The 26566-nt window shown below is 39.6% G+C and overlaps 2 protein-coding genes across 5 annotated transcripts in view; one reads left to right on the plus strand and one right to left on the minus strand.

The window, feature by feature from the left end:
• The first annotated feature begins 2 nt into the window (after positions 1-2).
• Nudt6 (nudix hydrolase 6) lies at positions 3-25271 on the plus strand. Of its 4 annotated transcripts, none has more exons than XM_076864378.1 (5): positions 3-566; positions 3819-4022; positions 7845-7900; positions 19666-19720; positions 24614-25271. In XM_076864378.1, the coding sequence occupies exons 1-5, from the start codon at positions 353-355 to the stop codon at positions 24994-24996; spliced, it is 912 nt and encodes a 303-aa protein (XP_076720493.1). In that variant the 5' UTR covers positions 3-352; the 3' UTR covers positions 24997-25271. The 4 variants fall into 4 exon arrangements, with proteins under 4 accessions (XP_076720493.1, XP_076720496.1, XP_076720494.1 ...); XM_076864381.1 differs by having other exon boundaries at positions 3-143; XM_076864379.1 differs by lacking the exons at positions 3-566; positions 7845-7900 and having other exon boundaries at positions 3938-4022.
• Fgf2 (fibroblast growth factor 2) overlaps positions 19141-26566 on the minus strand; it is a 44953-nt gene continuing 37527 nt past the window's right edge. The window contains exon 3 of the mRNA XM_076864382.2: positions 19141-25629. Within this exon, the coding sequence (XP_076720497.1) occupies positions 25444-25629 (186 nt within the window). The 3' untranslated portion in view covers positions 19141-25443. The remainder of the gene's footprint in view (positions 25630-26566) is intronic.

The following is a 26566-nucleotide window of genomic DNA, read 5'->3' on the forward strand; positions in this document are numbered from 1 at the left end:
CCGGAGTGGAACGCGGCCCGACTGCGAGGTTCCGCTGCTGCCCAGGAGGGGGCGGTTCGGCGGCTGGAGCCGGCGCGTCGGTGGTGCATCCCTAAAGGAGCGGGCGCAGGGGAGCTTCGTCCCCCGCTTCACCTGGAACGTCGGTCGGTGTGAACGAGCGAACGCCACCAACGTGGGGAAGCGTCTCCCGCCCTCAGGAACTGGGGAGCCCGGGACTCGCGGCCTACGCGGGCGGCTTTGCGCGGCGGGGACCCCGCCCACTCGGCGGCGGCGGCGCCCTTCTGAGGCTAACGGCGGCGACCGCGACCCGCCGCGGGGGCTGACGGGACGGGTCGCGACGGGACGGGACGCGATGCGGCCGGTCAGGCGCTGCTGGCGCGCGGCGTTGGTGTGGGCGCGGGCGCGAGGCGCGGCCCTCGGGACGACGGCGGAGCGCCGCAGGGCCTCTGGGCTCTCGGGCGAGCTGCGCGGCGAGCCCGACAAGTTCGGGGGCGTGTCGGTGCGCTTGGCGCGGGGCGGCGCGCTGGACCGCCTGGACGACGCCGCCTTCCGCAGCGCCCTGCGAGGCAAGTGTCCGCGCGGGCCGCGGCAGCGGGGCGGCCCGGGGCGGTGGCGCAGCGCCAGCCCCGCGCTCGCCGGGTACCCTGGGCACACTGCAGGTCCCGTCGACCCCTCGGAGGTCCAGGCGAGGAAGGCACTCCCGACCGCGGCTCTGCCAGCCTCGCCCGCTGCCCGGCCGGCGCCCAGCTGACCCCCGCAGGACCTCCGTGCGTACGCTGGGGCGCTCGGCAGGGGGCGCTCGGCTGGCACCGCAAGGCAGGCACCTGGGTCTGCAGGTGACGTCCTACGCTTGGTCCCGGGTCCTGCCAGGAGCCCTGCCGCTGAGAATGCGTCCCCTAGGGTGCTTCAGCGCGGAGTGCCCGCCCGGTGACTGACGGTGTGATCAGGCAGGCCACCGTGCAGGACACTCGGGAGTTCTGAAGGGACAACCTTGGTATCTTGATAATACGAATTATGTGCCATTCAGGAATCATTAAATGATAGTCAAATTATTAAATGTTGATATTAAATAACTTATTGAATGATAAATAATTGGGTTTTTTTTAAGATTTTTTCTAAATGATGGGACCGAGGAATGGAGAGAATAGGGTAACTTCCCCTGGCTCTACATCTGTTCTTCCTGTACCCTGCTGCCCGCTGGCCTACTGCTACAACTCCATTCTGTTGTCATTCAGTCAAACAAAACTGACAGTGCCTGCAGAGAGAACCTAAAATAATCTGAGAAGAAAGCCTGATTGGAAGTCTTTGTTCTTTTCAAATAAGTTGAACTCATTGTGAATAACATCAGCAAAAGTTGCTAAGCTGTTTACACATAGAAGTCCACCATTCTTTTTGTGTTCCTGTTTTATTGACAACTCAAAAGTTAGATGGTAATTATAACACAGATAATAAACTGCAAGGGTGTTTCTGATCTTTCTATGCCACCGAGTAGCTGTGCCACCTTAGGCAACCAGTTATTTAATAAATAGAGATTGAGCACTGGTGCATAATATGGCACTAACCTGGATTGCAACTGTATAGAATATTAAATAGGGTGAGAAAGAAATGTCATCAGGTAATTCGGGATGAGTTCTAATCATCCTCACATGGTTAGTACTCTTTAAGTTCACATAATAGCATTTGTACATGGTTTAGGAAAGATTTTTGTTCAAGAGATACTTTTTTTCTTAAATATTTTTATTAGTTATTGATGGACCTTTTTTATTTATTTAATTACTTATATGTGGTGCTGAGAAGCGCTCTACCACTGAGCCACAACTCCAGCCCTCAAGAGGTGGACTTTTATGAGCTGGACTTTGAGGGGCAGATATAAGCCATGGGGATGGAAGGTGGTGGTGGGAGAAAAAATCACTGAAGTTTGAGAAAAGGAAAGAATTCAAAAGTGAGTCTGAGACTTCAAGTATTGGTGCCAGAAACAAACAAGCTGGTATATAAAGCTAGTTTGGGACTGTAGTATTCCCTTTTGAAAGTACTTTGAGAAGTTTTGAAGTGGCAGTCTTCAGGAAATGTCTGAAAGCAGCTAGAGAGCTGACAGTTAAGTGAAGTCAGGACTAGGCACTAGCCTTTTGCCAAAGAGTATAAGATGCAAAACAGCAGCAAATAGCAGTGCTTTTGCAAAACCTTTTCTGAAATATTGGGAAGAAATACATGAGAATTCCTGACTGCAATCTTCAAGTGTCGGTTATGGGTGTACATACATGTCAAAACTCATCAACTTGAGGTTGTGTCTCAGCAGCAGAGCGCGTGCCTAATGTGAGCCCTGGGTTCAATCCTCAGCACCATATAAAATAAAGGTATTGTGTCCAACTACGACTAAAAAATGAATATTTTTTTTAAAAAAACCTAATCAACTCTAAGATTTCTGCACATTGCTTTAATTAGACCTCTGTTTTTTAAAGATTTAATCAGAGAAAAGTTCAGAAGGATCTGATCCCATGGCCTCACAGCATGCTAAGGCCAAATCTGTTAAAGGCACTGTTCTGGGCACACCAACTTTCGAGAGAGGCATACAGCATGGTCCTTGGCTTGGAGGAGCTTGCTGCAGAGCTGAGGAAGAGAAGAGGGAAAAGTTCCCTCAACAGGTGCTCAAGCCTCCCAAGACCCACGCTTCAGGGTTGGGGCCAAAAGCAAGTGATATGACGCATAGGGAAAGTGACCGGAAAGGGTTCTCAAATCTCTAAAATTGTGAAGTATTCCTTTCTTCACCCCTGCCTTTGTCTTTCATGGTTGTGAGTACTTAAATAATGTTGTAAAGCATCTGGAACTTAGCAAGGTTAAATGAATTGGCATCTTTATCCCCTGGCTTAATCTTATGTAATGAAGTAAGAAACTTTAAAAAATTCAAAGACAAAACCTATCATGTTTATTGGGGAATTTTTCATAATAAAATTAGAAATAAATGTCTATGAGTAGAAGGTTGGTTAAGAAGCTTATGAATACCTACATATGGAAAACTTGGAGTTATTAGAAATTTATATTCATTCAAAGAATTTTGGTGACTTACTCCAGAATGTTTAAGATATGTTGTGAAAGACATGATATAAGCTGTATGTAATATGATGTTACTTAAAAAATTCATGAAAACAAAAAAATTTTAGACATTTTCAAACTAGTAAAACATTAAGGTTAATTCATCATCTTTATTTTTAAGATTTTCTAGAACCAGCATAATTATTTTAAAATAATTATATACTTTTGACCATCTTGAAATTTATAAACCAAAAATAATTATGGCACAACTCTTTAAGTGCAAGTAAAAGTCCTTAATAAAGATCAAAACTAAGGGTGTTAAAAGAAACCATTGGCTGGTGATGTAGCTTGGTAGTGGAACACTTATCCCGCATGAAGCCCAGGGCTGGATCTCCAGCATCACAAAACAGAGAAAGAAACAGCATTAAAATTGTATTCCATTTTGTTTAAATCAGTTTATTTGTCTATTCTGCAATTAACAACACCTGTTATGTGCCAAATATTGTCTTCAGCTGGTATGGATGTGAAGATCAGCACAATCCTTGTGTTCTCAAGGATTTTGATCTGGTAGAAAATCACATAAATAATGTGGTAATTATGAAAAACATGGTAGTAGCCATGCTGGCGATGTGAACAGGACATTTTGGGATCTCTCTAGAAAGCTAATCATGAGGAAGTACATCCCTAAAGATGGCTTTCTGGAGGAAGTGACACGCTGAGCCCAGTTTTAGTTTATCCCATTTGTCTCACTGTAAAATGTTTACGGATTCTTATCTTCTACATTTTAGCTGCAATACATGAGTGGCAATCAGAAGGTAAAATAGCCGTGTGGCTGCATATTCCCATCCTCCAAAGCCGATTTATTGCCCCTGCTGCTTCCCTGGGCTTCCGCTTTCACCATGCAGAATCGGACTCATCAACACTGACCCTGTGGCTGGGAGAAGGGCCCAGCAGATTACCAGCGTATGCCACACATCAAGTAGGAGTCGCAGGTCAGTTTCGAACTCATGGCCCCTAGAGTTCACTTTTTAAAGTTCCTTAAGGTTAACCCAGTTTCTTTCTTTGATGAATGATTTTGTTCAGTGATTATCTTCCTGAAACTGTTGCAGAGCTTTTAAATAAAGGAAAGTTGCTTTACAGATCAGCAGAGGGCATCACAAAGAACTGGCACATTGAGAGCTGAATTCCAAACCTGTTCTCAAACAGTGGCATGACTTGGAATCAGGAAATAAATTCATTCAACCTAAATAAACAAAACAATCAGAGTCTCTAAAGGATGAAATTTATTTAGAAATAGCCGAGTATTGCAATGGGAATACAGGTACCATGGTAAACCATGAGTGTGTTCAAAGAATTTGAGGCCAGGACAAAATTTGAGAGACAGATGTGAGTAGAATTTCAGCAGATATTTGGAAATGGTTATCCCTGGGCCACAGTGATTAATAATAAAAGTACAGCAGTCTGAAGTTGAGCAAACAGTTTCAGGGCAGATGTCCTCATAGAGGTATTTTTTTATGTTATCACGGTGGCCTCTGAAAGCTGTGGTTATGGCAGAATGTTGTGATGATTACCATCAGGCCTCCTGTACGACCAGCCCTTCATAACCTCCCAGCCTTATTCACTTTTTCTTTTTTTGGTTAGGTTTACCACAGTGAATCTATTTTGATTCTGACAATTTTCATGTTCTTATCACACATATTAGTACTAAACATACGAATCTGTACAGTAAAATATAGCTTAGGTTGAGTATAAGGTAAAGAGAACCAAATTGAATATTACTTCTTAAAGACATTTAGGTTAAGTTATTGTGCCAAACCATTATTTAAAATAGCATGATTTAATGACAGTGTAGAACTTCATAGTCTGATTAGCTTCATAGATATAAATTGAGAGAATACTATCTTCCAATAAAGACAGGGACTCACATAGTAGAAGGCATCAAAATCAGAGGGCTTATTAAGACAGACTGATGATTCAGTAGGTCTGGAGTGGGACCTAAGAATTGGCATTTCTAATAATTTTCCTGTGGCTATTTCTGCTATTGCAGCTTTTGGTCTTAAAATTACCCTTTGAGAACCAGGATTAAGGAGATTCTTAAATGAAAGCAATAATATGTATTAAATAGTAATTTATTAATAATTTTAATTAGCAATTTTATATAATTTACAAGAGTTTTAAAGCTATTTTGCACATAAGAAGTGTTTTAAAGGAGTTATTCAAGAAGTCTAGTAATGTCTTCTCTATCTGAAGTCTTAAGCTTTTCATTCAGCTTCATTACAAACGATTGTACTTGATAATTGGGTGACAGCCTCACACTTCATTGGAAAGTCAGAAATAACTCTTATTCATTGTCATGGATTTCTGATTGAGTTTGCAATCATTACCATAGAATTGGTGATATATACACGAAGAGTATTCCATGAGAGTTTATAAGTAAGTATTGTATTGTCTCGTATAGTTTAGGAGTTCTAGAGGACTTCAAGAATGGGAGATGTGGAACTTGACCAGTAGTGAAGGATAACTAAGATCAGAGGGGGCTCTTAGGGATAGGAACAATCTAATGCAGAGATTTTTAGGTGGAGAGAAAATAGTCGATGTTATTATGAGCAACAGAAGGACAGAAGGTTGCTCATAGTATGGCTGGACCAGAGTGAGCTGTGGCTTCTTCCCTGGTTAATTACCCTCACAAGCCAGCACCTACTAGCCTGGCATCTACTGGCTTCTTCCCCTGCAATGTGCTTCCTCAGAGCTTTGTCCAGTTCTTGACAGTTGACGGTTCTGCACAAGTGTCTCCTCGTCAGAAAAGCTCCTGACCCTCCTGTCTAAAACGGGGTTCTCCTGCACACCAATCCTATCAGCCTTTATCCCTTTATCTAGAGCCACCTGTCTTTATTGCACATAACACAATTGACAATCCTATCCCTACAATAATATCAACTCCATGAAGGTGGGTATTTTAAGTCTCCTTCACCACTGTATCCTCAAGCAAAGACAGTCTGGCCTAAAGCAGACACCCAGGATTTCTTGAGTGAATGTCAAGCCTTCAAGTGGAAATGAGCCCTTGGAGTGCCATATCGTACTGTAAAGAGTGCCTACTTGGGGGGCTTGGTTTGTGGTTCAGCGGTAGAGTGCCCACCTAGCACATGGGAGGCCTTGGGTTTGATCCTCAGCATCACATAAAAATAAACAAATAAAGTAAAGGTATTGTGTCCAACTTAAAAAATAAATGAAGCCAATTTAAAAAAAAAAAAAAAAGAGTGTCTACTTGGAGCCCAGACTGGCTGCCAGGCTCCACTCTCCCTCTAGGCTGCATGAACTCAGGTACTCAGGATGTTCAGCGGATTCTTTTGATGAGCACCCTAGACAATAATGCACACAAAGCAGTAAGCACAGTCTCTGGCCATAAGCTGGGAATTTCCACTTGATCTCTGACCTAGGATTGATTTAGCTCTTGTTCTGTGGCCAGCAGGGGTCACTCAAGTTGTGTGTACTGGTTCTGTGCTCCTGTTACTAGTGAATTCATTAGGGGAAAGTTCAAGGTGGCTAATCACAAATTTTTATACTTTAAGAGTAGGTTTCCTTGCATGCTATCCCTTGGAAAGTCCAATTTCATCATAGTCTAAATTTTATAATAGAATCCATCATCGTTAATTACACCTCATTTGGTTTTACTCTTGTTTTAAAACACTAAGTGGTGTTTCATTTCAGTTTTCCTTGTGTTACAAATACCTATTCCCTTTACATATTTTATCTCTACATAGTATTTATTACCATATGTTGTGTATAAGGACTCAATATTGAAAGAATGACTGAATATGTGGAAAATATCTTCCCACATAAACAAATGTTTACGTTATCCCATTTAAAGGAACCTAATAAAGATCATTAGACTGTTATTTATATTTTTGACCCAGGATTGCTCAAAGATAAATGCTAGCAAAATCTATAGTGCACTCAGTAATGTGTATAATTAATGAGTAAATGAAATAAATGGATTAGAACTTTAAACTACAAAAAGAAATATTTGTGTTATATGTTAAAATGTTGTGTACAATTAGCTTCAGAAAGGTTCTGAACTGAATACTAAAATACTAGGATTTGGATTGTTAGGGGTCAGAGGCCTGTGTTCTATGCAGTGATTCAAGAAAGAATGAAAAAGCAAATGCATTTATTCAGTGAACACTTTTAACTGCATGCTCTGAATATCTCTCTTCCCAAATCCACACACTGAAGCCTAATCAACAGTGTGAGGCTGTGAAGAGGGGAGGCCTTTGGGCAGTGGGATCCAATCCCTCATGAAGGAGGCCTGAGGGACTTTGTTTGCCCTTCCACTGTGTGAGGACATAGCTAGAAGACACTAAGGAGTAGGCCTTCTCCAGACACTGAGCCTGCCAGGACCTCAGTGTTGAACTTCTCAACTTACAGAATTATAAGAAAATTGTGTTATGATAAGCCACCAGTTTGTGGTAGTTTATTATAGATGCCAAATGAACTGCAACAGGCCCTTAAAATTATCTGAGCACTATAAATAAAATGCTGTGAAAGGATAGAAAGATTGTGTACCAAGAGAAATAGACAATCTAGAGAAGCTTAAGCAGATGATTATGCTACAACTTAGTATATACTAGAACTAAAAATAACTACTGAACAATCAATTCCTTGCTCAGGAGATTTACAAGTCTTCATGAATGAGATGATATCTGAACTAGGCCTTCAAGCATGGTAGGATTTTGATAACCACAGATAAGTATGGGAGGAGTCTAAGAGAATGAAATTAATATTTCTTGATTATCGTTTATTGTTTCTCCTAACAGGAGCTGTATTTGATGAGAGTACTAGAAAAATATTGGTCGTACAAGATCGAAATAAAGTAAGTTGCTCCTGCATTATAAATGCTTTCCAAATGTTTGGAAAATGTAGAAATTTTGACATGCCTAAGAAATTGTAGAAACTTAAGGGAATTTATAATTTAAGGAATTATAGAATCCAGAAGTTATTTCTAAGCAATTATGGATCATTTTCATTTTTTTTTCCAATCAAAAAGTACTAGAACTCAGAAGGCTGAGGCAGGGAAACCATAAATTCGAGGTCAATCTCAACAACTTGGTGAGATCCTCAGCAATTTAGTGAAAACTTTTCTCAAAAAATTTTTTAAAGGGCTGGAGATAAAGCTCAGTGGCAGAGTGCCCTTGGATTCAATTCCCAGTTAAAACTTCACCAAAAAAAAAAAAAAAAAAAAAATATTTTTAACTAGTTATGGATTATTTAAATATTTATAAATATTTAAATATAAGATCAAGAAGTACTTATCTAAGCCAGGCACAGTTATGCACGCCTGTAATCCCAGCAGCTCCAGAGCTGAGGCAAGAGGATCTTGAATTCAAAACCAGCCTCAGCAATTTAGCAAGACCTTAAGCAACTCAGTGAGACCCTGTCTCTAAATAAAATACAAAATGTGGCTGGGGATGTGGCTCAGTGGTAAAGTGCCCCTGGGTCATCCCCAGTACCAAAAAAAAAAAAAAAAAAAAAGATATAGTTCGGTGGTAGAGGCCCTGGGTTAGACATTCTTCCATGCATTCGGGTGTGTTCCACTCTGCCAGGTGCTGAGAGTACAGTGATTTGTAAGACGCTCTCCCTGATGCCCTTCCCTGTTTATTTGGACAGACAGTCATAGAGCAGATAATTATAGTTAACTTTGACTGTAAGGAGCCCCTGAAGACTTTTCAGAAGGGGTGACACTTAAAACAAGTCTAGGAGAATGAGTAGAGGTGATGAACTGGTTTTAAAAGGGGGTAGAAAAGCAAGCTGAGAATGTTAGAATTGAATGTGTAAAGGCACAGAGTTCACAAAGGGACTGGCATGGTGTGGGAATAATAGTAAGAGTTCACAGAGGTCGGGAATGTAGGAGTGTTAAGATTTTTGACCTGAGAACCAGGCTGGGAACAAATATGAAGTACCTCATACCAAAATAGGTCTAGGCAGCTAGACACTAAGGAGAGCAGTGTCATGAGTAAAAATTGGATTTTTCTCCCAGAAGTTATAACTCAGAGTGAGAAAGAATAGTTACTTAATACTTTCTGAGACTTAAGTAAATATCAATAAACAGAATCAAAATATTTCCCTATATGTTTTTAAAATTTAAATTATTTGTAACAATGGCTGAAATCAGTATCATCTTCTCAGAAATGGTATCTTAAAGTCATTCTTAAATAAGGAACTTTTGAGGTTTAAATTAAGGCAGAATCTGTGACTCAATTAAAGCATCTTATCATCAACAAAAATTTATAGAGACCTAACGTCATTATCTAGCTCTCAATAGATTTTGTATTTAAATTGGGGGAAAAACACATATATTTGGTGAGAACGACTAAATGGGACCAGGAGGGCCTAGTTTTAAGGGTGCCTGGGGTTTAGATTTAAGTGTAAACAGTTAATCATGTACAGATTGCGGTCATGGTAATAAAGTGGTGGTGATTAAATAGGGGGAGGGTAATGTAACAATAACCTTCAAATCAGCCCAGCAGTAGCATGCCAGGTGAGGGGAGGGGATGTAAACAGCAGACTTGGTGTAAGGATGACAACCTGCCCCTGGGCAAGTCTCCATGCCCATTTTCTCATCTTTCAAATCTAGTCCTCATACCTTCCTGGGGAAGGGATTTGTTAACTATCTGCTCTGTTCTTTCCACTGAATCCCTTCCTAGTACTTGAGCGAATGAAGAAGGAAATGCACAGCAATGGAAAACCATGCTGGGCAGAGTGACCTTATGCACAGTTTAATGATTTGTTCTCTCATTTGTATCAGTTTATATTTATAGCAATACACAATAGAATGCTGAGCACAGTATTTGTTTTCTTTTTTTATTTGTATGACAAGAAAGAGCTATTTTTTTGGCAAGAATGTTATTAATAAGTAAAGATGTCTATTCACAGAAATAGCTGATGACTGAAATAGATGCAAGTCCTGTATACACTTGAGAGAGTCTTCCTTTATTAAGGATTGTACTTCACCAGTAACCATTGGGTATCCAACCATTGGAGGTCAAGATTTTTCTGTTGTTGAATTTTTCAAAATTAAGTTGCATATATTTAAGGAGTTATTTGTATCATTTACTTTAAATGTATAACTATCTTAATAATTCCAAATACAGTTAGAAATACTTCCAAATCAGGAAAAATTACTAGAGTGTGAAGTATCTTGCCTCCTTGGAGCACAGCATCCAGGGGCAGTGGGAGGGCCCAGCAGCTGACACAGTGTGGTGGGCTCTCCTCCTTCCCTCCCAACAGCCACTGTGGAACTAGCATCAGCAGGGCCTGTAGTGGCTCCTTGTGTGCTGAATGTGTCTGGCAGGAGCAGGTACGCTTTCCGCTTTCCATACGGAACCGGAAATGGCTGCCAAAGTATTGAAGGCACAAGAATGGAGTCAGAAAGGTGCACTAGAAAAGGAAGCTTCTTTGAGTAACAAAAGGCCAAAAAAAAGAGTTTAAAGTGTTTTGTAGTTCTTTTACATTTCACATTGAATAAATGATAGCCACCTCTGAGATATGGTAGAAATGACAAATACATAATAGATTATTCTCAGAAATTGGTTTATAAAATGTACCTTAGAACAAGGTCAAGATTTTAAATGATCTAAAATTATTTGTGATCCATGTATAAATTATACATACCTGACATAAGCAGACCACTGAATTACTAAGCTATTGATGAACTTTTAAAATTTCCATGGGTTTTCTTTGCTTAAATCTTTTGTCTTTACCTCTTGTCACCATAATATGATTATTTAATTAATGGATGATACACATTTAAGTTTTTTTCTATGTAATCAAAACAAAAAACAGAACCATTATCTTATATTTCCTTTAAAAATATTATTTTTAAATTATTATTTTAAAGTTCACTTCCAGTAAACTAAAGTTTCAACTGCTTAGCACGAATGAAACAAGATGTGAAAAAATACTTCATCTATACTAAATAAAAAGGAAAATTGTATTGTTTGAGCATTTTGGAACCCCTTTCACCTAGCAGATCTGCCTGCCATATGATGAGCAGACAAGTTCCTTGTCCTAAGGCAGTCTGATGTTCCAGCTTCTTTTTTTTAATATTTTATTTTAGTTGTACATGGACACAATACCTTTATTTTATTTATCTTTATGTGGTGCTGAGGATGGAACCCAGGGCCTCACATCTGCAAGGCAAGCGCTCCCCACTGAGGCCCAGCCCAGCCCATGTTCCAGCTTCTTGCAGGCACTTGTTGAATTTTGCTAGATGGCCTATCCTATGCTTAGGCTTCAGTTCACTCATCACTCATCAGTTCACTCTCACGGGCCAGAGAGATTAGGAGATTCAGCGTGGAGATGACAGCTATTGAACTATGCAATCAGGATTTTATTTCTTCAAAATTTTATCAAATTTTAAATTATAGTTGGCTGTTTTGTATTCAACCATGTGGGCACATGTAACTTCCAGCTAAAAATAAGGAAAACAGACCTAAAATAATGTTACATGAAAGAAGTCCAGAAATGATGCCCTTGGTTTTAATCCTATCAAGAGAGCCTGAATTCATGTATAACATCTACAGTAGTCTTATGGTATTCCTCTTCTGTTCCTACCCCATTTAGATGTATTTCAAGTCCAGTCTACCTTATGATCACCTTAGACATGAAAATATAAAGATAATAGCTACATATGGACTCAGGCTCATGTTACCAAAGATACTTTTCTTTTCCTAAGATCTATCACGTATTGTATCAGTATACTCTAACAGAATCTGGGGTTTTTTTAATAGTAGATCTGATAGCTCCCTGAAAGACAACTTAAGCTGAGCTGGGCACAGTGCACATGCCTATAATCCCAGCATCTAGGAAGGCTGAGGCAGGAGGATCTTGAGTTCAAAGCCAGCCTCAGCAACTTAACAAGGCCCTAAGCAACTCAATAAGACCCCATCTCTAAATAAAATACAAAAGAGGGCCAGAGATATGGCTCAGTGGTTCAGTGCCACTGGGTTCAATCCCCAGTACCAAAAAAAAAAAAATTAATAAGCTTAGTATTGTTAGTTAACAATAAGGTGGTCCCATTGCACAGACTTTAGGCATGAAACAGTATGCTGTGTTACAAACATATTACTGAAAATGATATTTATATGCTTATTTTTAAAAACATTTTCATAGGCACTTTATTTGCTCAGGAGCTTTGATCAATCCCTGGTGATTATGAGTATAGTTTGTAGGTTTCTTTTGTTTTCAGTAAGGACAAATATGTTAATAAAATGTGATTTGATGCTTATTAATCCACAGGATGTGTGAGGATGCAAACAGAGATACAGCCAGAGAGGCCAGTGAAGCCACTGCTTCAGTAATTAAGATGAGCAGAAGGAAGGCTTACACCAAGATAGTGATATGAAAAAGGAGGAAAGATGTTTCTTTAGGAACTGGTGACCGTGACTGTGTTAAGAAAAGGAATAAGTTTTAAATCATTCAGTATTTTGAGCTGGGAGAAGATGCTGGAATAACGGTATCATCAGCAGATTCAGGGGATATTGGGAAGAAAAATGATGAATTCACTAAAGGGCATATTTGGTTGAATTTTAAAAGATATTTAAATTGAAGTACCCACACATTTCTTCTCATTCCTCCTGATGAATTACTGAGGACAGAACAGATGTTGGGTGTCAATTCTCTAGGTTCTTATGTTACCAAAAAGAGGTATTCCTTATTCTTTACAACTTCCACTGTCATAACCCATAAGTACTTTGAAACTCCAGGCAGTGGCCCTCACCCACGGGACTGGATACAGGGAAATATTGGTGTACGGGGCTGGGGTTGCACTGCCTGTCCTTAAATAAGCTTGTAGGGAATTTATTATGACTTCCTGTGGCTGCAGTTCCAGCTCTTATACCCTATGTAATAGTGCCCTGAGGAGTCATGCCATGATGTAGCTTGAATGTGGCCCACAAGAAGCACTGCACAAAAAGCTGAACAGAGATCTCTGTTCTAAACGCAGGTGAAGGGTTGATTCTAGGGATTGTCTGGTAAGAATAGTTGTCAGTGCAGGATGAAGTGGTTGAAAAGTATGAACAACAATACATCAGTTCACTCTCATGGGCCAGAGAGATTAGGAGAGTTCAACGTGGAGATGGCAGTGAATTCAACTGTCTGGATCTAAGTTGGCTCACCATTTTTTGAAATAAATTATTTGGAAGTAAGGATTTGTTAGACATCATATTAGGAAAGGAAGGTTAAATATCAAAAGACCTTTTTTGACTGGTATAATTCTGGAGTGTGTCTTTTAACAGGGAAGTTTTTACTTGGTTATTTTAGAAGATGTTAAACTTTAGTTATGTGCAAAGTGCCTCACTTAGTAACTAAAATTAACATTTATGGCACATACATAGGGAGAGAAATGAGTTGTTTTATTCCCAGTGTCTTTAATTATTGTTTTGGAATGAAATTTACTAATTAATTATATAAACATACACTATTTAAGCTCATGAATGTATCATTTAAAGAAAAATGTAGTTCTCCATACAGGTGAATATATGATTCTTATTGCTCTGATTTTTCTTTGTGTGTAGCTGCATTTGAACAGCCGAGGAATGTCCCATTGAATCATTTTATGTTTGCCGCATCTTTAGTTGAAGACTTGAGTATTTCACAACAACCCATGAGGGGTTTTATTCCCATCTTACAGATGAAGAAACCAAGTCACAGAGACTAAGTATTTTGCCAAAAAATACATAGATAATGTAGTGGAACCAAGATTCTAATCTAACTTGGAATTATGTTATCTTTGGAAAAAAACTAAACAAAGAAAGGTTAGGCAAAGTCTAAAATTAATCATTCATGTAAGAGTGATAAACCTCTCTCCTTCCATACCCAGTTACTAGTCTGGAATACTCAAGGTTGTCCAGCATGACAGCACATAGAAGGGTAATAAATGATGTGACCATGTGTGTGTATGAGAGATGTATAAACACGCATATACATATGACAGTTATCCTTATTTCCTTTCAGATAACAAAAATTGATCCAAATGTAAAATGAACTTAGAATTAAATATTATAATCTAAGAGCCATGAAGAGACAACTTCTGAGAAAATTTAATGCATTAAGAAACTGGATTTTGTTTTTAGGAAGAGCATTTAGCATTCAGTGAATGCTTTCTAGTTTTACGCCAGCCTGTATACTCCTTACTAATCAAAGTAACCATCATAACAACCTATTATCATCACCATCTGCAACCTTGAAAACTCCATGAGAGAGGTGAAGTCATAGAGTTGAATTGGGAACTCTGTTTGCCAGTGGTGGTACTGACGCAAGTTAACTGACAACTAGATTAACAGAGCAGAGTTCCACAGGGTAAGGATTTATATGTCAACATAATAAGAGAAAGGGATAGCACTCCTGGGGACACATGCAAGGTATGGCAGCCAGCTTCTGATATTTTTTTACTGCAGTTCCTCCTCTAGGTGCTAATTAATGATCAGCCTAATGCCTAGCTGAAAGCTCCCACCTCTCCCCCAAGTTCCCTCTACTCTATACACCCTGGATTAATAGCAGCTTCATTCTCAGAAATCTCTGCCTTTAATAGGATAAAGGAAGGTCAGAAAATGTCTCATTTGCCATCTGCTGTATCTCAGATGTCTTCAATGTAACTTATGCCATTCTGGTGGGTTGTGGGTCCCTCCAGTTGGGAAGACACATCACCCAAACTCAAAATCCCTCACAGGAAGTGCTACTTACCCAGTCCTGGTGTCTGCCAGATGTGAGGAAAACTGCAAACTGGATTTTGCTGATAATAGGAAAGAACTGCTGGCAGCAAAGCAGACTGCAGGAATGGTGTGCCCAGGAACCACAGCACAGGAGAGTACAGGAAATAACCGTCACCCTTCTCCAGGCTTGGAGTTTGTTGGTGGAGCCTGAAAGGGAGTCAGCTGGCAGTGCAGAGACTGGTTAACAGAGGCCCTGTGCCAGCATCACAAAACAGGTGTGGAAGGGCAGGCTGGGTACTGACAGAAGACCCCACCTGTGAACTCTGCTGCTCTCGGGGGGGAGCCCAGCAGTCAGCCTCCAGGTATTGTGCTATGAAGTCTGAGAGCAGCTGAGCTAGCAACTTGGGCTTCCAAATTCTGCTGGTGTTCAGACCTGCCAATCATGCGTTTGAGAAAGTGCTGCTTCAGATTTAGTCAGGTTTTCACGTTCCCCCCAGGACATTGGCACTGGTAGAAGCTAGACAGATTGAAATTATGTTATAATAGTGGTTTCTTTGCAGAGTAAGTAGGAATGATAATTTTAAATAGAGTTCTGATTTTTTTTAAATTATAAGCAGTGATTCATTTAAGAACAAAATATGCAAATCAAGTATGGATGTCTATTTTAGCAACAAAAATAGTGAGAAAAGGAATCAGTTACTATATTTTGGCATTAGATGGAATTTAAACATAATTGAACAAGTACTTATTAATAAATTTTATATATTATAAATAATTAGAATTATTTTCAGACATTCAAGCCAGTTTTCTGCTTTACAGTTTTTTGTTTTGTTTTTAAAAGCATGTGTGGGTGGTACTAGGGTTTGAGTCTGGGCTTTGCACATGCTAGGCAAGTGCTGTACCACTAATCTATATCCTAGGCCTGTGAAGTGTTTTTTATAGAAAAAATGTAACCCTCAGAATGATTATATGCACACACTCAAAACACAGACCTAAAGGGACATTTAAAGTGTGTCCTTTCTCCTTCCCAACCCCATGGCTTTGAGTAATAAAAAGATCTACCAGTGGCTTGACCTTACAAATTGAGTGCTAACAAACTGTGTTCAGGTTAGGGGCCTATTCATTGATTTATTAAATACTACTGGGTTCCTTTTCATACCTTTTAAGCACTGGCATAAATTAGTAAACAATGCAGAGTTTCTACATCTGGAGCTAACAGTCAAATACATTGATACAAATAATAAAATGAATACATAAGATGGAGATGTGTTACTCAAAAAATAAACAGAGCAGTGATAAAGAGAACGACTGGTTTGCAATATTATACATTAGTTTCTGTATACCTAGCAGCTAGCACTCAAAATTTTTGTTGAATGAATCAGCCAAACTATGAGAGATTTTATGGTAGCTTCCAAGTCATTGGTGATTATAATATTGTAGATAATGAGATTAATCTCAATATACCAGGTTCAAATCCTAGAAAGTGAGTATGGTAGTGTCAAGATTAGACAGTGGTGATAAAAGATAACCAGATTTCTGGTATCTAGCCAGATAGGAATAAAGGCAGAACAAGAAGTTAAAATAATACAAGAGAACCAAAGGGAAGAGGCAAGCAAGTCTGTGCCCTTGTTCCAGGTTCTTGAGATATGACTGAAAGAAATTAGTAAACCAGGCACGGCGGTGCATAGCTGTAATTCTAGCTACCGGGACTTGGGGCAGGAGGATCTCAAGTTCAAGACCAGCCTGTACAACACTGCAACACCCTGTCTCAAAAGAAATTTTTTTTATTAAAGGGTTGGGGTTATAGCTCAGTGGTAGAGGCTTGTGTGCAAGGCCCTGGGTCTGATTCCCCTCTACCAAGAAAAAAGAAACAAAGAAATTAGTAGTCTTTTGGGGTTGTTGTTACAGAAACTCCTGGTTAGGATTTCAGGAACCATATCCAGGGAACAATGTCCTAAAGCTAAGCCTCTGCTCAGGAAAACAGAAAATGTCTATGGAATTAAGAAACTACTGAGAAAAAGGGATCAGAAAATGAATCATGCTCTTTCACCTATCCTAAAAACCTTAAAATAGATTTGAGTTTATCTTCAGGACAAATGTAAAAGAAACAGCACTCTTAAATTTGAAATTGCAGAGAAAGTATCTAACCTTCTGTTAGTATCAGTGAAAAATGTATTAGCAGAGTGCCTTTTGTCAACACCTGAAATGCCTAGTTCCTGAACTTGCAATTACTGACTCTAGGAAGGGGAGGATTGCAAAGGAATCCAGGAGACCATCCTTACCTCTCCTACAGTCTTCTGTTTTCCACACACACATCAAATTTTTATATATTGTTGATGGACCTTTATTTTACTCACTTACATGTGGTGCTGAAAATCGAACCTAGTGCCTCACACATGCTAGGCAAGTGCGCTACCACTGAGCCACAATCCCAGCCTGACACATCAGATTTGTAACTAGCAAATGCATAAGAAAATTTGTCCTCCTACCACCATTCCAAATTATGACAGAACTACTCTAGTATTGTTTGAAATCATACATTTTAATAAGTTTTAAAAGGTAATTTACCTTTTCTGGTATGCTTAAGGACCTAGATGACCTCACCAACCTAAAGCAGGGAGGGTCACAGTTGTGAAGATTGAGTAGTTCAAACAGAGCTTCTAGGCACAAGAACATTTGAGAAAAACATTTCTTTTAAAAGAGAGTAAAAAGTTCCTTTATGACAATCGGGGAATTAAGTACAGTAGAATTTTATACTTGGAATCCTAGAGATGTTTTGTATAGGAAAAGAGAACAAAGATTTAAAATGTAGCTAATTCAAGGAGACTAAATCTTCCAAACTTATCCTCAGTAGTTTTTTTCCCTCATGAAAGAAGTTAGAAAGATAGAATAATAATAAATCACTGCTAGGTAATATCACAGGCAACAGGTAACACATTCAACACTGCCCTCAGTTTTAATCTAAATTCACATATACTAGGGGAGTGCAGGTCTAAGATACAGATTTTGATTGAATGTACACAAAATATTCCAGTTAGTATGAGGAGAAGACCAGAGGTATATGAAAAACCACATAGCTAAGTATTAGTGAGAAGTCTCAAATCAGCTTTTCAAATTTCTTAAAAGAAATGGTTAAAATCAAATTGCCTGGACTTGAACCCACACTAGCTGTGACTCCAGACCAGTGACTAATTCTATCACCTCTAAATTGGGAATAACAGACTCTTGTTGGATTTCTGTGCAGTTTAAATGTGTTAATTCTTACAAGAACATTTAGCAGAGTGTCTAGAACGTGGTAAGCATTCAGTACACACTAGCTAATATTTTAGCATTATTTTAACATTACTAACCCTGTTGAGTGTTTTAATATAAAGAGAATGGGAAGATCTGCCTGCCTTGCTATTGCTCAATCATTTTCAAATCACATGACTCAGGCCTCTCCACCCACCACTTAGACCCCAGGCTCAAAAACCCAGACTTTGGGAGAAGGAAACTTTTTAAAATAAGCTCTTTAAACCTAAGTGATATCAGGAAATGTCACACCTATTTACCAGCATAAAATATACCTGATCTTTCCATACTGAAGCCTTATTAAAAAATCAGATTTGTGTGAACTGTTTTCAATCCTTCTGTTCAGCATTTTCCCCCTTTTGACAAGTTTCTGTCTCCAAATATGATAGAGTCTTCAATCATTTATAGTCAAGTCTAGGCAAAGATTTTGAAAGTTGACTTTTATTGTTCTTTTAAACATTTGTCGACCCAGTTATAACATGTTTTGCTGCTGCAGATAGAATTTATGTTGGTGGTCAGACAAAAGCCTGTGAAGTTTCTACAAAAGCAAAGCTGCTGAAACTATTCTGAAGTGGAATCCAGGACAGTGTACTGAGGTAGAGACTCAGAGATGGATTCTCTGTACTAATAAAGTGAAACATAATTTACTTTGTAAACCAACACTGAGCCTGCCTGAGCCAGATGCGGAAAGGTGGGCGGCCTGAACGCTGCACCCACTTAACCAGCAGTCTGGGAAGCCCCGGGAACCTTGCCACTGGTCTCCAAGCTCGCATGATTAAGAAGTGACACATCCTGGGGAAGCTCTCCTCAGGAAATGCGTGGGCCACCAAGCTCCCCAGCAAGAGGGCCACGGCTCCTTCTGTGCATGAAGAGTATGCAGAGTGCTGGCCATTCTTCAGCTTCCTTGTGGGGATGGATACATAGAACAAAGCTCTGAAAGGAAACAGCAATCCTGACAGCCACAGGAACACTGTCATGCCATCTCATAATCACCTGTGGTCTATTTCTAAGTTACTCTATGCTATCCCAATGATCAGAGCTTCCTACCTGCCCTTCCCCACCAGAAAAAGCAGTGTTCTGGGAAAACACAAAGAAATCATAGACAGAAAACACAATCTGATCAATTTTATTCATACTACCCATGGAAAGCAATTACATTTTTACATAAAATTGTTGATGTAGACAACAGAATCTTAAGAGTAGTATGTCTGATTAGAAATACAATACAGTAAATAGATATGAAAATTAATAGCATCCTTTAGTGATTATATTTATTCTGTGCTTTCTACTTAATTATAGCAGCATCTGTAAGATTCTCCTATTTGTTCATAGTTAACTAGCAGCGAAATTTAAGTTACACAAATGCAGTAGATATTTCCCTCCAAAGTTTCATTAATACAAATTTTATCACATTAACCAAATAAAATTACTTCTATTTCCTGAAGAAAAAGGTGGAGAAAGATTTCATAAGTTATTAGCTCCTCAGCAAAGGAGGGAAGGAGAAGAACAGGAAACTGGAAAAAGTGAGTTCTCATTGCCTGGACCAGCGCTGGGTGTTTTGGCACCTGCAGGTGTGCGCGTCTGTGTGTTACTGAACAAATGCTACATAAACATTTTTTTCTGCTTGATGTTGCAGATGAAAAATATGTGGAAGTTTCCAGGAGGCCTGTCAGAGCCTGGAGAAGATATTGGTATGTATCTTACATATTATAAGTAGCTTGAAAATACTGAGGAAATCACGTGCTTACTTTATCTTGCTCTGTATCGAAGAATAAGAATGTAAATTTTCTAATTTCTTCAGACCAAGTCAGAAAGTTTCAGAGAGATTACTAATTCAATAAAATTAGCAGCAACATTTCTAGCATTTCAATTTATTTCATTAGTTTGAGGAATACCATTAGGAACTCAACACCTATTCTGTTTAGGACTGTCTCTAGATTAATTTGTATGAAAGCTTTAGGTATCCATGAGTAAAGCTTAGCATTAAGGGTTATTCTGAATATGACTAAAATTGATGTTGGAGTTAAACTACAAGAAAACACAAATTTTGGACCATTATATCACAGAAAGGTGAATGATAACTTAAATTTAACATTGAATCAATATAATAAAGTCAGTTATAGAGCTAAAATGATGTAATTCTTCTCTTTATAAGAATTTTATCTACTATTTATTTTGAGTACGTAGGAAGCCAGAACAGTAAAATATCATGAGAAAGTCTCAAATGAGGAATAGCTCCCTAAAATAACTTACTGAGCCCAACATTTAACACAGAGAAATAGGAACTAATCTGAGAATTCTCTATGCCACTAATTTATAGGAAACAAAAGAATAAAAATAATTTTCTTGTCTATTCTTCAGCCATTGGATCAAATTCATTGTCATCCTAATCACTAAAAATTTCATTTGATACTAACATTATTTCTCCAAGACCTCTTCCTTAACATGCACGTCCCCTACTCTCTTTAGTCAAGAATACATTATGGCAATTTACTGAACTTACTTTTATTTAAAGTCAAGGCATAGTGATGTACACCTATAATCCCAGCAACTCTGGAAGCTGAGACAGGAAGTTCTCAAGTTTGAGGTCAGCTTTAGCATTTTAGCAAGGCCCTAAGCAACTGTCTCGAAATAAAAAGGTCTGGGGATGTGGCTCAGTGGTAGAGCACCCCAGGTTAAATCCCCGTTACTATAAAAATTAAAATGTGTGTGTTCTTGAAACTTGATTTTTAAATGTTATTACAGATCAGAATGCCCTCTATGCCTTGTATAGCCAACTCCTAACCATCTTCCAGTAAACTGATCACACTCAGGTGTGTCTACAGCAGATCTTGGGTTGGAGAATTTACTGACCTTTTGCTTAGGTTCTGCTAGGTGTGCTGGTGTGCTGGTGGCATGGGAGTGTTTAGCACTACAAGAGAAGGCCATTTACTGTGCCAGGCTACCCTATTCTAATTACCGTCTGCTTGAGGCCTGAGCACTGTGGGAACTAGGGAAGCCACGCCCTGCATTCTTATCCTGGCCACTGGGGGACGTCTGGGGAGCCTCTGTGGCTTCCCCTTCTGAGGCTTGCCTTCACAAATGAATCCATTTTTTTTCCTTTGAACTTTCATGGATCCTTTGAATGTCAGGCTTACATATAAATATAAGTGAAGAAATACACATTTCTAAGCTAAATACATTAAGTTTAGGTTTAAGTATAATCCAGAACCTTTAAGTCAAGATAATTAAAAATGCACTTTTCAAAAGTATTTGTGGTTATCACACTCCACCATCCAGAGATTATACACATACCTCAGTCATGTGGAATAAGAAAAAAAGCAGCAACTGTCATTCACCTCCCTACCTGGGTGTAGTATAAATTAAGCTATGTGATAAAACCCAAGAGCAGCTAGAAATGACCCCTGACACTAGAGGTCTGAAAGATGTCTGTGTGAGGGTATTTCTGTTTTCTAACAGTACAAGAGAATATTCTTGATAATGAAGCCAAATCATCCAAACAATTTGTAGATTATTTTCTTTAAACCCTACATTCAGGAAAGTAACATACTGTAGGAATACTTCCATCACACACACACAAACACTTCTATTGGCTCCAGACTGGACTCTTTGTTGAGTCCCAGTAAATATACTGATTAACTGGGAAATGTGTTTGTTTGGAATCCTTCATTCTTTGATGATACTACGTGAGGCAAACAGAGTTCTCTGTAGTGTTTCAGAAAGTAAGAGGGCCATATACAAAGTAGAATACAGTCCTCCAGGCTGTGGTATAAAGGCATCTGTGAGGTTAAAATAGACACACTGCCATCCTGGAAATGCCATCTCCTCTGTCGATCTGTAGTCACAAAGATTATCAGTGCACCAGAGCCATGAAAGCCCACATTCCACAGAATTCTTCCTATTATTTATTTCATTTCAACCTCGCCCTATTATTAAATATTACAATTTAGAAATAACAAGTATAAACTCCATTTCATCACTGTCCTGTAATTAAACAACAAAATATTACGATGACATATTCAAACACGTCTCTCTTTTTTTTTTTTTTTTGGTACCAAGGATTGAACTCAGGGGCACTTAACCACTGAGCCACATCCCCAGACCTTTTTTATTTTTAATTTTGAACAGGGTCTCACTAAATTGCTGAGGCTGGCTTTGAACTTGTGATCCTCCTGCCTCAGCCTCCCAAGTTGCTGGGATTACAGGCATGCACCACAACACCCAGCTACGCACATCTCTTAATCAGCAAAAATAAAAACAAAAGCTTATTAGTTTTTCCTATGTTCTTTACACTTGTCAAATAGTATATCTTACTTCAGTTGAGGTTACAGTATATTAAAATAACTTTAAAGGCACAACAGAACAAGTCACTTGATCTTGATAAAAAAAAAAAAATTTTAAATTCATGTTGAAAATCCTTGAGGAAGAGATTTTCATCTTGAGGTGGAAGGGATCTCCAAAAGTCCAGAGGTGGAAGCACTTGTTTGCCCTTCCATTTTCAGGAGTGGTCAGTGATGGTACTACTGTGAGACTGGTCAGAACTCTCCAGGCAGTGCTGACTGACTTCAAGCAGGACAGCCTGCTCAGCAGCCTGCCCTGTTCTTCCTGGGCCTGCAGACAGCCTGAACTCATGAGCTCAGTACCCAGCTTCTTATTAGTGCTACTAGGAGCTAGACAGAGTCCCCAGGATATTTTTCAGAGCATTTAAAGAATAAAAGTACAGATATGAACAAGAGTTAGGGGCAGTATCTAAAATTTTAAGACCAGTGCCACCAACTTTAATAATCACTTTAATAACAAATATATACTGTATACAGATTAAAGTTTCATACTAAGGAATTTTTTTAACCTAGATTATTCTTCTATGCCTTCAGTTGTAACCCCACCACCTCCACATTCTTCTCCCTGCAGTGCTGGGAACTGAACCCGGGGCCTTGCACATGCCAGCCAAGCACTCTACCAGTGAGCCACAACTCCCGCCTCAGTGGTTTCAGTTTTAAAATGTAAAACTAGTCATGCTGAGACTATGGGCAGATCTCAATATGGGAAGTCATAGGTTAACTTGAGAAGGCCGTACTCTTCCTGCTCATGGGGAGCACATCCAGGGCACTGAAGAGGAGCAGAGGACCAGAGCAGCAGGTGGGCCTGCTCTTCGCAGCTTCCTCTTCCTTGCTGTTTTTTAACCAAAAGAGTTACTTAGAAGGCAAAGTCACTGACAACATAGTGAAGGCACTTCAAGGTGTCTGAACAACAGCCTGTCTGTGGCAAGTGAGCCTCCCAGAGAAGCCGTCAAGGAAGGCAGCTCTTTAAGGGTTTCTCATAGATGCTTCCAGAGACAATGACAGAACATCACAAAGCTGGGTGAAACCCATTTAGGTGGTCTTTCAGGATATTCAGGAAACACACCACAAAAATATGGCAATAGTAATAAAAATCCTGCCACAGAAATTTTGCATTTAATTGAAAAATTAACCTTCCAGAATATGAAGGCCCTTATTATGTTATAAATTTTTAACGTAGTTTATTTATATATTTAGTACTGGGGATCAAACACACACTGAGCCACATTCCCCAGTTCTTTTTATTTTATTTTTGTTTAAATATTTTTTTTAGTTGTAGTTGGATATAATATCTTTATTTATTTTTATGTGGTGCTGAGGATCGAACCCAGAGCCTCACCCGTGCTAGATGAGTGCTCTACCGCTGAGCCACAACCCCAGCCCCACAGTTCTTTTTTATTTTGAGAAAGGGACTTGCTAAGTTGCTGAGGCTGGCCTCAAACTTGGGATCCTCCTGCCTTAGCCTCCCCAGTTGCTGGGATCACAGGCGTGCACCACCACATCTGGCTATATGATACATTTTATGTATCCCTAGCCTTTTGAAAACTGATGAACATCTATTGCCTTTTGGTATTAAAGGACTGAGACCAAGCTCTTTGAAGTCTTATCTCAGGAAACAAAGGCAATGCCAAAACTTCCTGCAGTGGGATCTCACTGCCACATTACTAGAGAAGCATAACAAAATGGTCACAAGGCATTTGCTCGGTGACCAGAGGCTTGACAGTCCCACCTGGGATCACCAGGAGAAATCAGAATCATTTCTTAGTTCACTTGACCCATTTTTCAGCTCTGTGGACTTTTATGGAAGAACAGACCACTTCTGCTCAGTTCTGCAACATGTAAGTTTAGGCAGCTTTCATGGACCATCAGGAACAGGATAATAATGAAGAAATATGTGCAAGTATTATCTGCACCTTTGCAACATGTTTTTTTTGCAACCTATGCTTTTACCTTTTGGGAAACAGAGCAGGAAGAGGTTGAAAAGATGTAACCCTAAAAAAAAAAAAAAAGTGAATAAGCCTCCAGTTAGCAACCAGCCAAAGAAATAGTCAGTATATCAAAAGCATCTCAGGTGTAAAGTAGTGAAATAATTTTGGTATTTCAGGACATCCAGAAGTTAGAGTTAGTACTGAAAACAGCCAACCAAAGGTTTTGCTTCTGGACTTTGAGATTTTAACTACAAATCTTCATAGATGATGTGTCTAAAATTGTGATCCTTACAGTCCGCACATCTGTACTATGTAGGAGATACAGCAGTTCGAGAAGTTTTTGAAGAGACTGGTATAAAGTCAGAATTCAGGTCCCTCCTGAGTATTCGACAGCAGCACAGCCTTCCCACAGCCTTCGGGAAGTCAGATATGTACATCATCTGTCGCCTCCAGCCACATTCCTTCACCATCAACTGCTGCCCGCAGGAGTGTCTCAGGTGCGAGTGGGTGGACCTGGTGGACCTGGTCAGGGCTGGAAACACAACTCCCATCACCAGCAGAGTGGCCAGGCTGCTGCTCTACGGGCACAGAGAAGGGTTTGACAAGGTAGACCTCACCGTGGAGGAGCTTCCGGCAGCGTCCACAGGCCTGCTCTATAAGCTCTATCACAGGGAACTGCCAGAGAAGTGTGCACTGTGACAGGAGCGCACTGAATCCACACCGATGTGTGTTGAAAATTTTAAGAAACTGTCAATGTTGATTAATATATGCCAGATAATAAAATGTCATGAACACTTGGGATTATTAAATATTTGATGGTAATTTTCTAATGCCTATGATTTCCTTGTTGAAAATTCACATGTAAAGACACTTCAAAATCTTTTCAAATAATATAAATGTAAGAAAAACATAATCTAGGTAATCTTCATTTAGTAACAGCAGATGTTATATAAAAGGAGAAAGTTTACACATTTTTTATAATTGTTGTGTTTCTTTACTGAGGCAATGGTTAAATATTAGATAAAAAGCTGTCTGACGCGTTATCTATTATATACCGTGCTGTATATAATTTCCTTTTTCTCTTAACAGATTTTAAAATATGCTTCCTTCTTTCTTGTGAAATGAGATTAGATTATGCCATTAAAATCAGCTCTTAGCAGACATTGGAAGAAAAAGTATAGCTTTCTGCCCAGGTCCTGTTTTGGATCCAAGTTTATACTGCCCTGTTCGTTTCAGGGCCACATACCAACTGGAGTATTTCCTTGACCGGTAAGTATTGTAGTTATTTGATTCCAGTCGTTCAAAAAAGAAACACTCGTCCGTAACACATTTCTGAAAAATAAAGGAAGAATTACTTGTTATTATTTTTTCATGTTGAATATTCATGATAGGATAGTGTCTTGTCTGTCCAGCCAGCAGCAGTGGACTTGGTTGGGTTCAGAAGGACAGTCAAGGGAGCAAGACTTAGTAGGCCAAACTGTGTCAGAGCCAGCTCTGCAGGGCACACAGGTCAGGACGCAGACTGTCAGCAAGGCGCAGCCAGCACATTTCTGCAAGGGGATGAGTTCAAGGACCTGTCCTTTCCTCCCGAAATAAAAGGTGAGGGCTAGCTGCAAGACCACTTGGATGGAACAGGAACCACACTGTTCAGGCCTGAACTCCCACACACAAAACAGACAGGATGCCCAAGGAGGGACACGCCCAGTGGCAAGAAGCACATTAAGGAGCCCAGGACTCTAGCCCCAGGTATTTCACATAGCAACAGGAAACAGACGAATATATGCATTTTGTGTAAACTGAAGTCAATTTGTTAGTTTGTCGTTTTCTGTGTCATGGATTAAATGTCTTCCCCTTTGTTTACTCCAGGTTTAAGATCATGAATAAAAGTGAAATAAAAAAAGAAAGCAAAAGTCATAGAAGTTATAAAATAATGGGACAGGTCAGCACTGAGCCTCGAAGGCATTCCCCAGAGGGGACTTAACAGCATCTCCCAGTCACATCTCACTCTGCTGTCCACTTCCTGGAGGTCCCCCTTGCTGGAGAGCACTCCCTACAATTTTTGGCCGAAGTTTTCACCCTGCCAGTCACGTCTGCCTTTTGAGCCACTTTCTAGTATTTCAGAGAAAAGAAACAATACTAGGAACTAAGTAAATACATCAGAGAACCAACAAACTGTTTTTAGTTTACAAAAGCTAGTTGTACCTCTGAAAAAATCAGTGGAGGGAAGGGAAATTTGCATCTGTACTTTGTCCACAATGTAAACTTACTC

This window comes from Callospermophilus lateralis, chromosome 8 (assembly GCF_048772815.1).
Source record: "Callospermophilus lateralis isolate mCalLat2 chromosome 8, mCalLat2.hap1, whole genome shotgun sequence".
Taxonomy (NCBI): Eukaryota; Metazoa; Chordata; class Mammalia; order Rodentia; family Sciuridae; genus Callospermophilus; species Callospermophilus lateralis.

What these genes read in the sequence shown, in the direction of transcription:
- Nudt6 (XM_076864378.1), top strand. Translation starts at nt 353, where the DNA reads ATGCGGCCGGTCAGGCGCTGCTGGCGCGCGGCGTTGGTGTGGGCGCGG. An exon ending in ACATCAAGTAGGAGTCGCAG is followed by an intron (nt 4,023 to 7,844) that starts GTCAGTTTCGAA and finishes TTCTCCTAACAG; the next exon opens with GAGCTGTATTTGATGAGAGT. An exon ending in TCGTACAAGATCGAAATAAA is followed by an intron (nt 7,901 to 19,665) that starts GTAAGTTGCTCC and finishes TTGATGTTGCAG; the next exon opens with ATGAAAAATATGTGGAAGTT.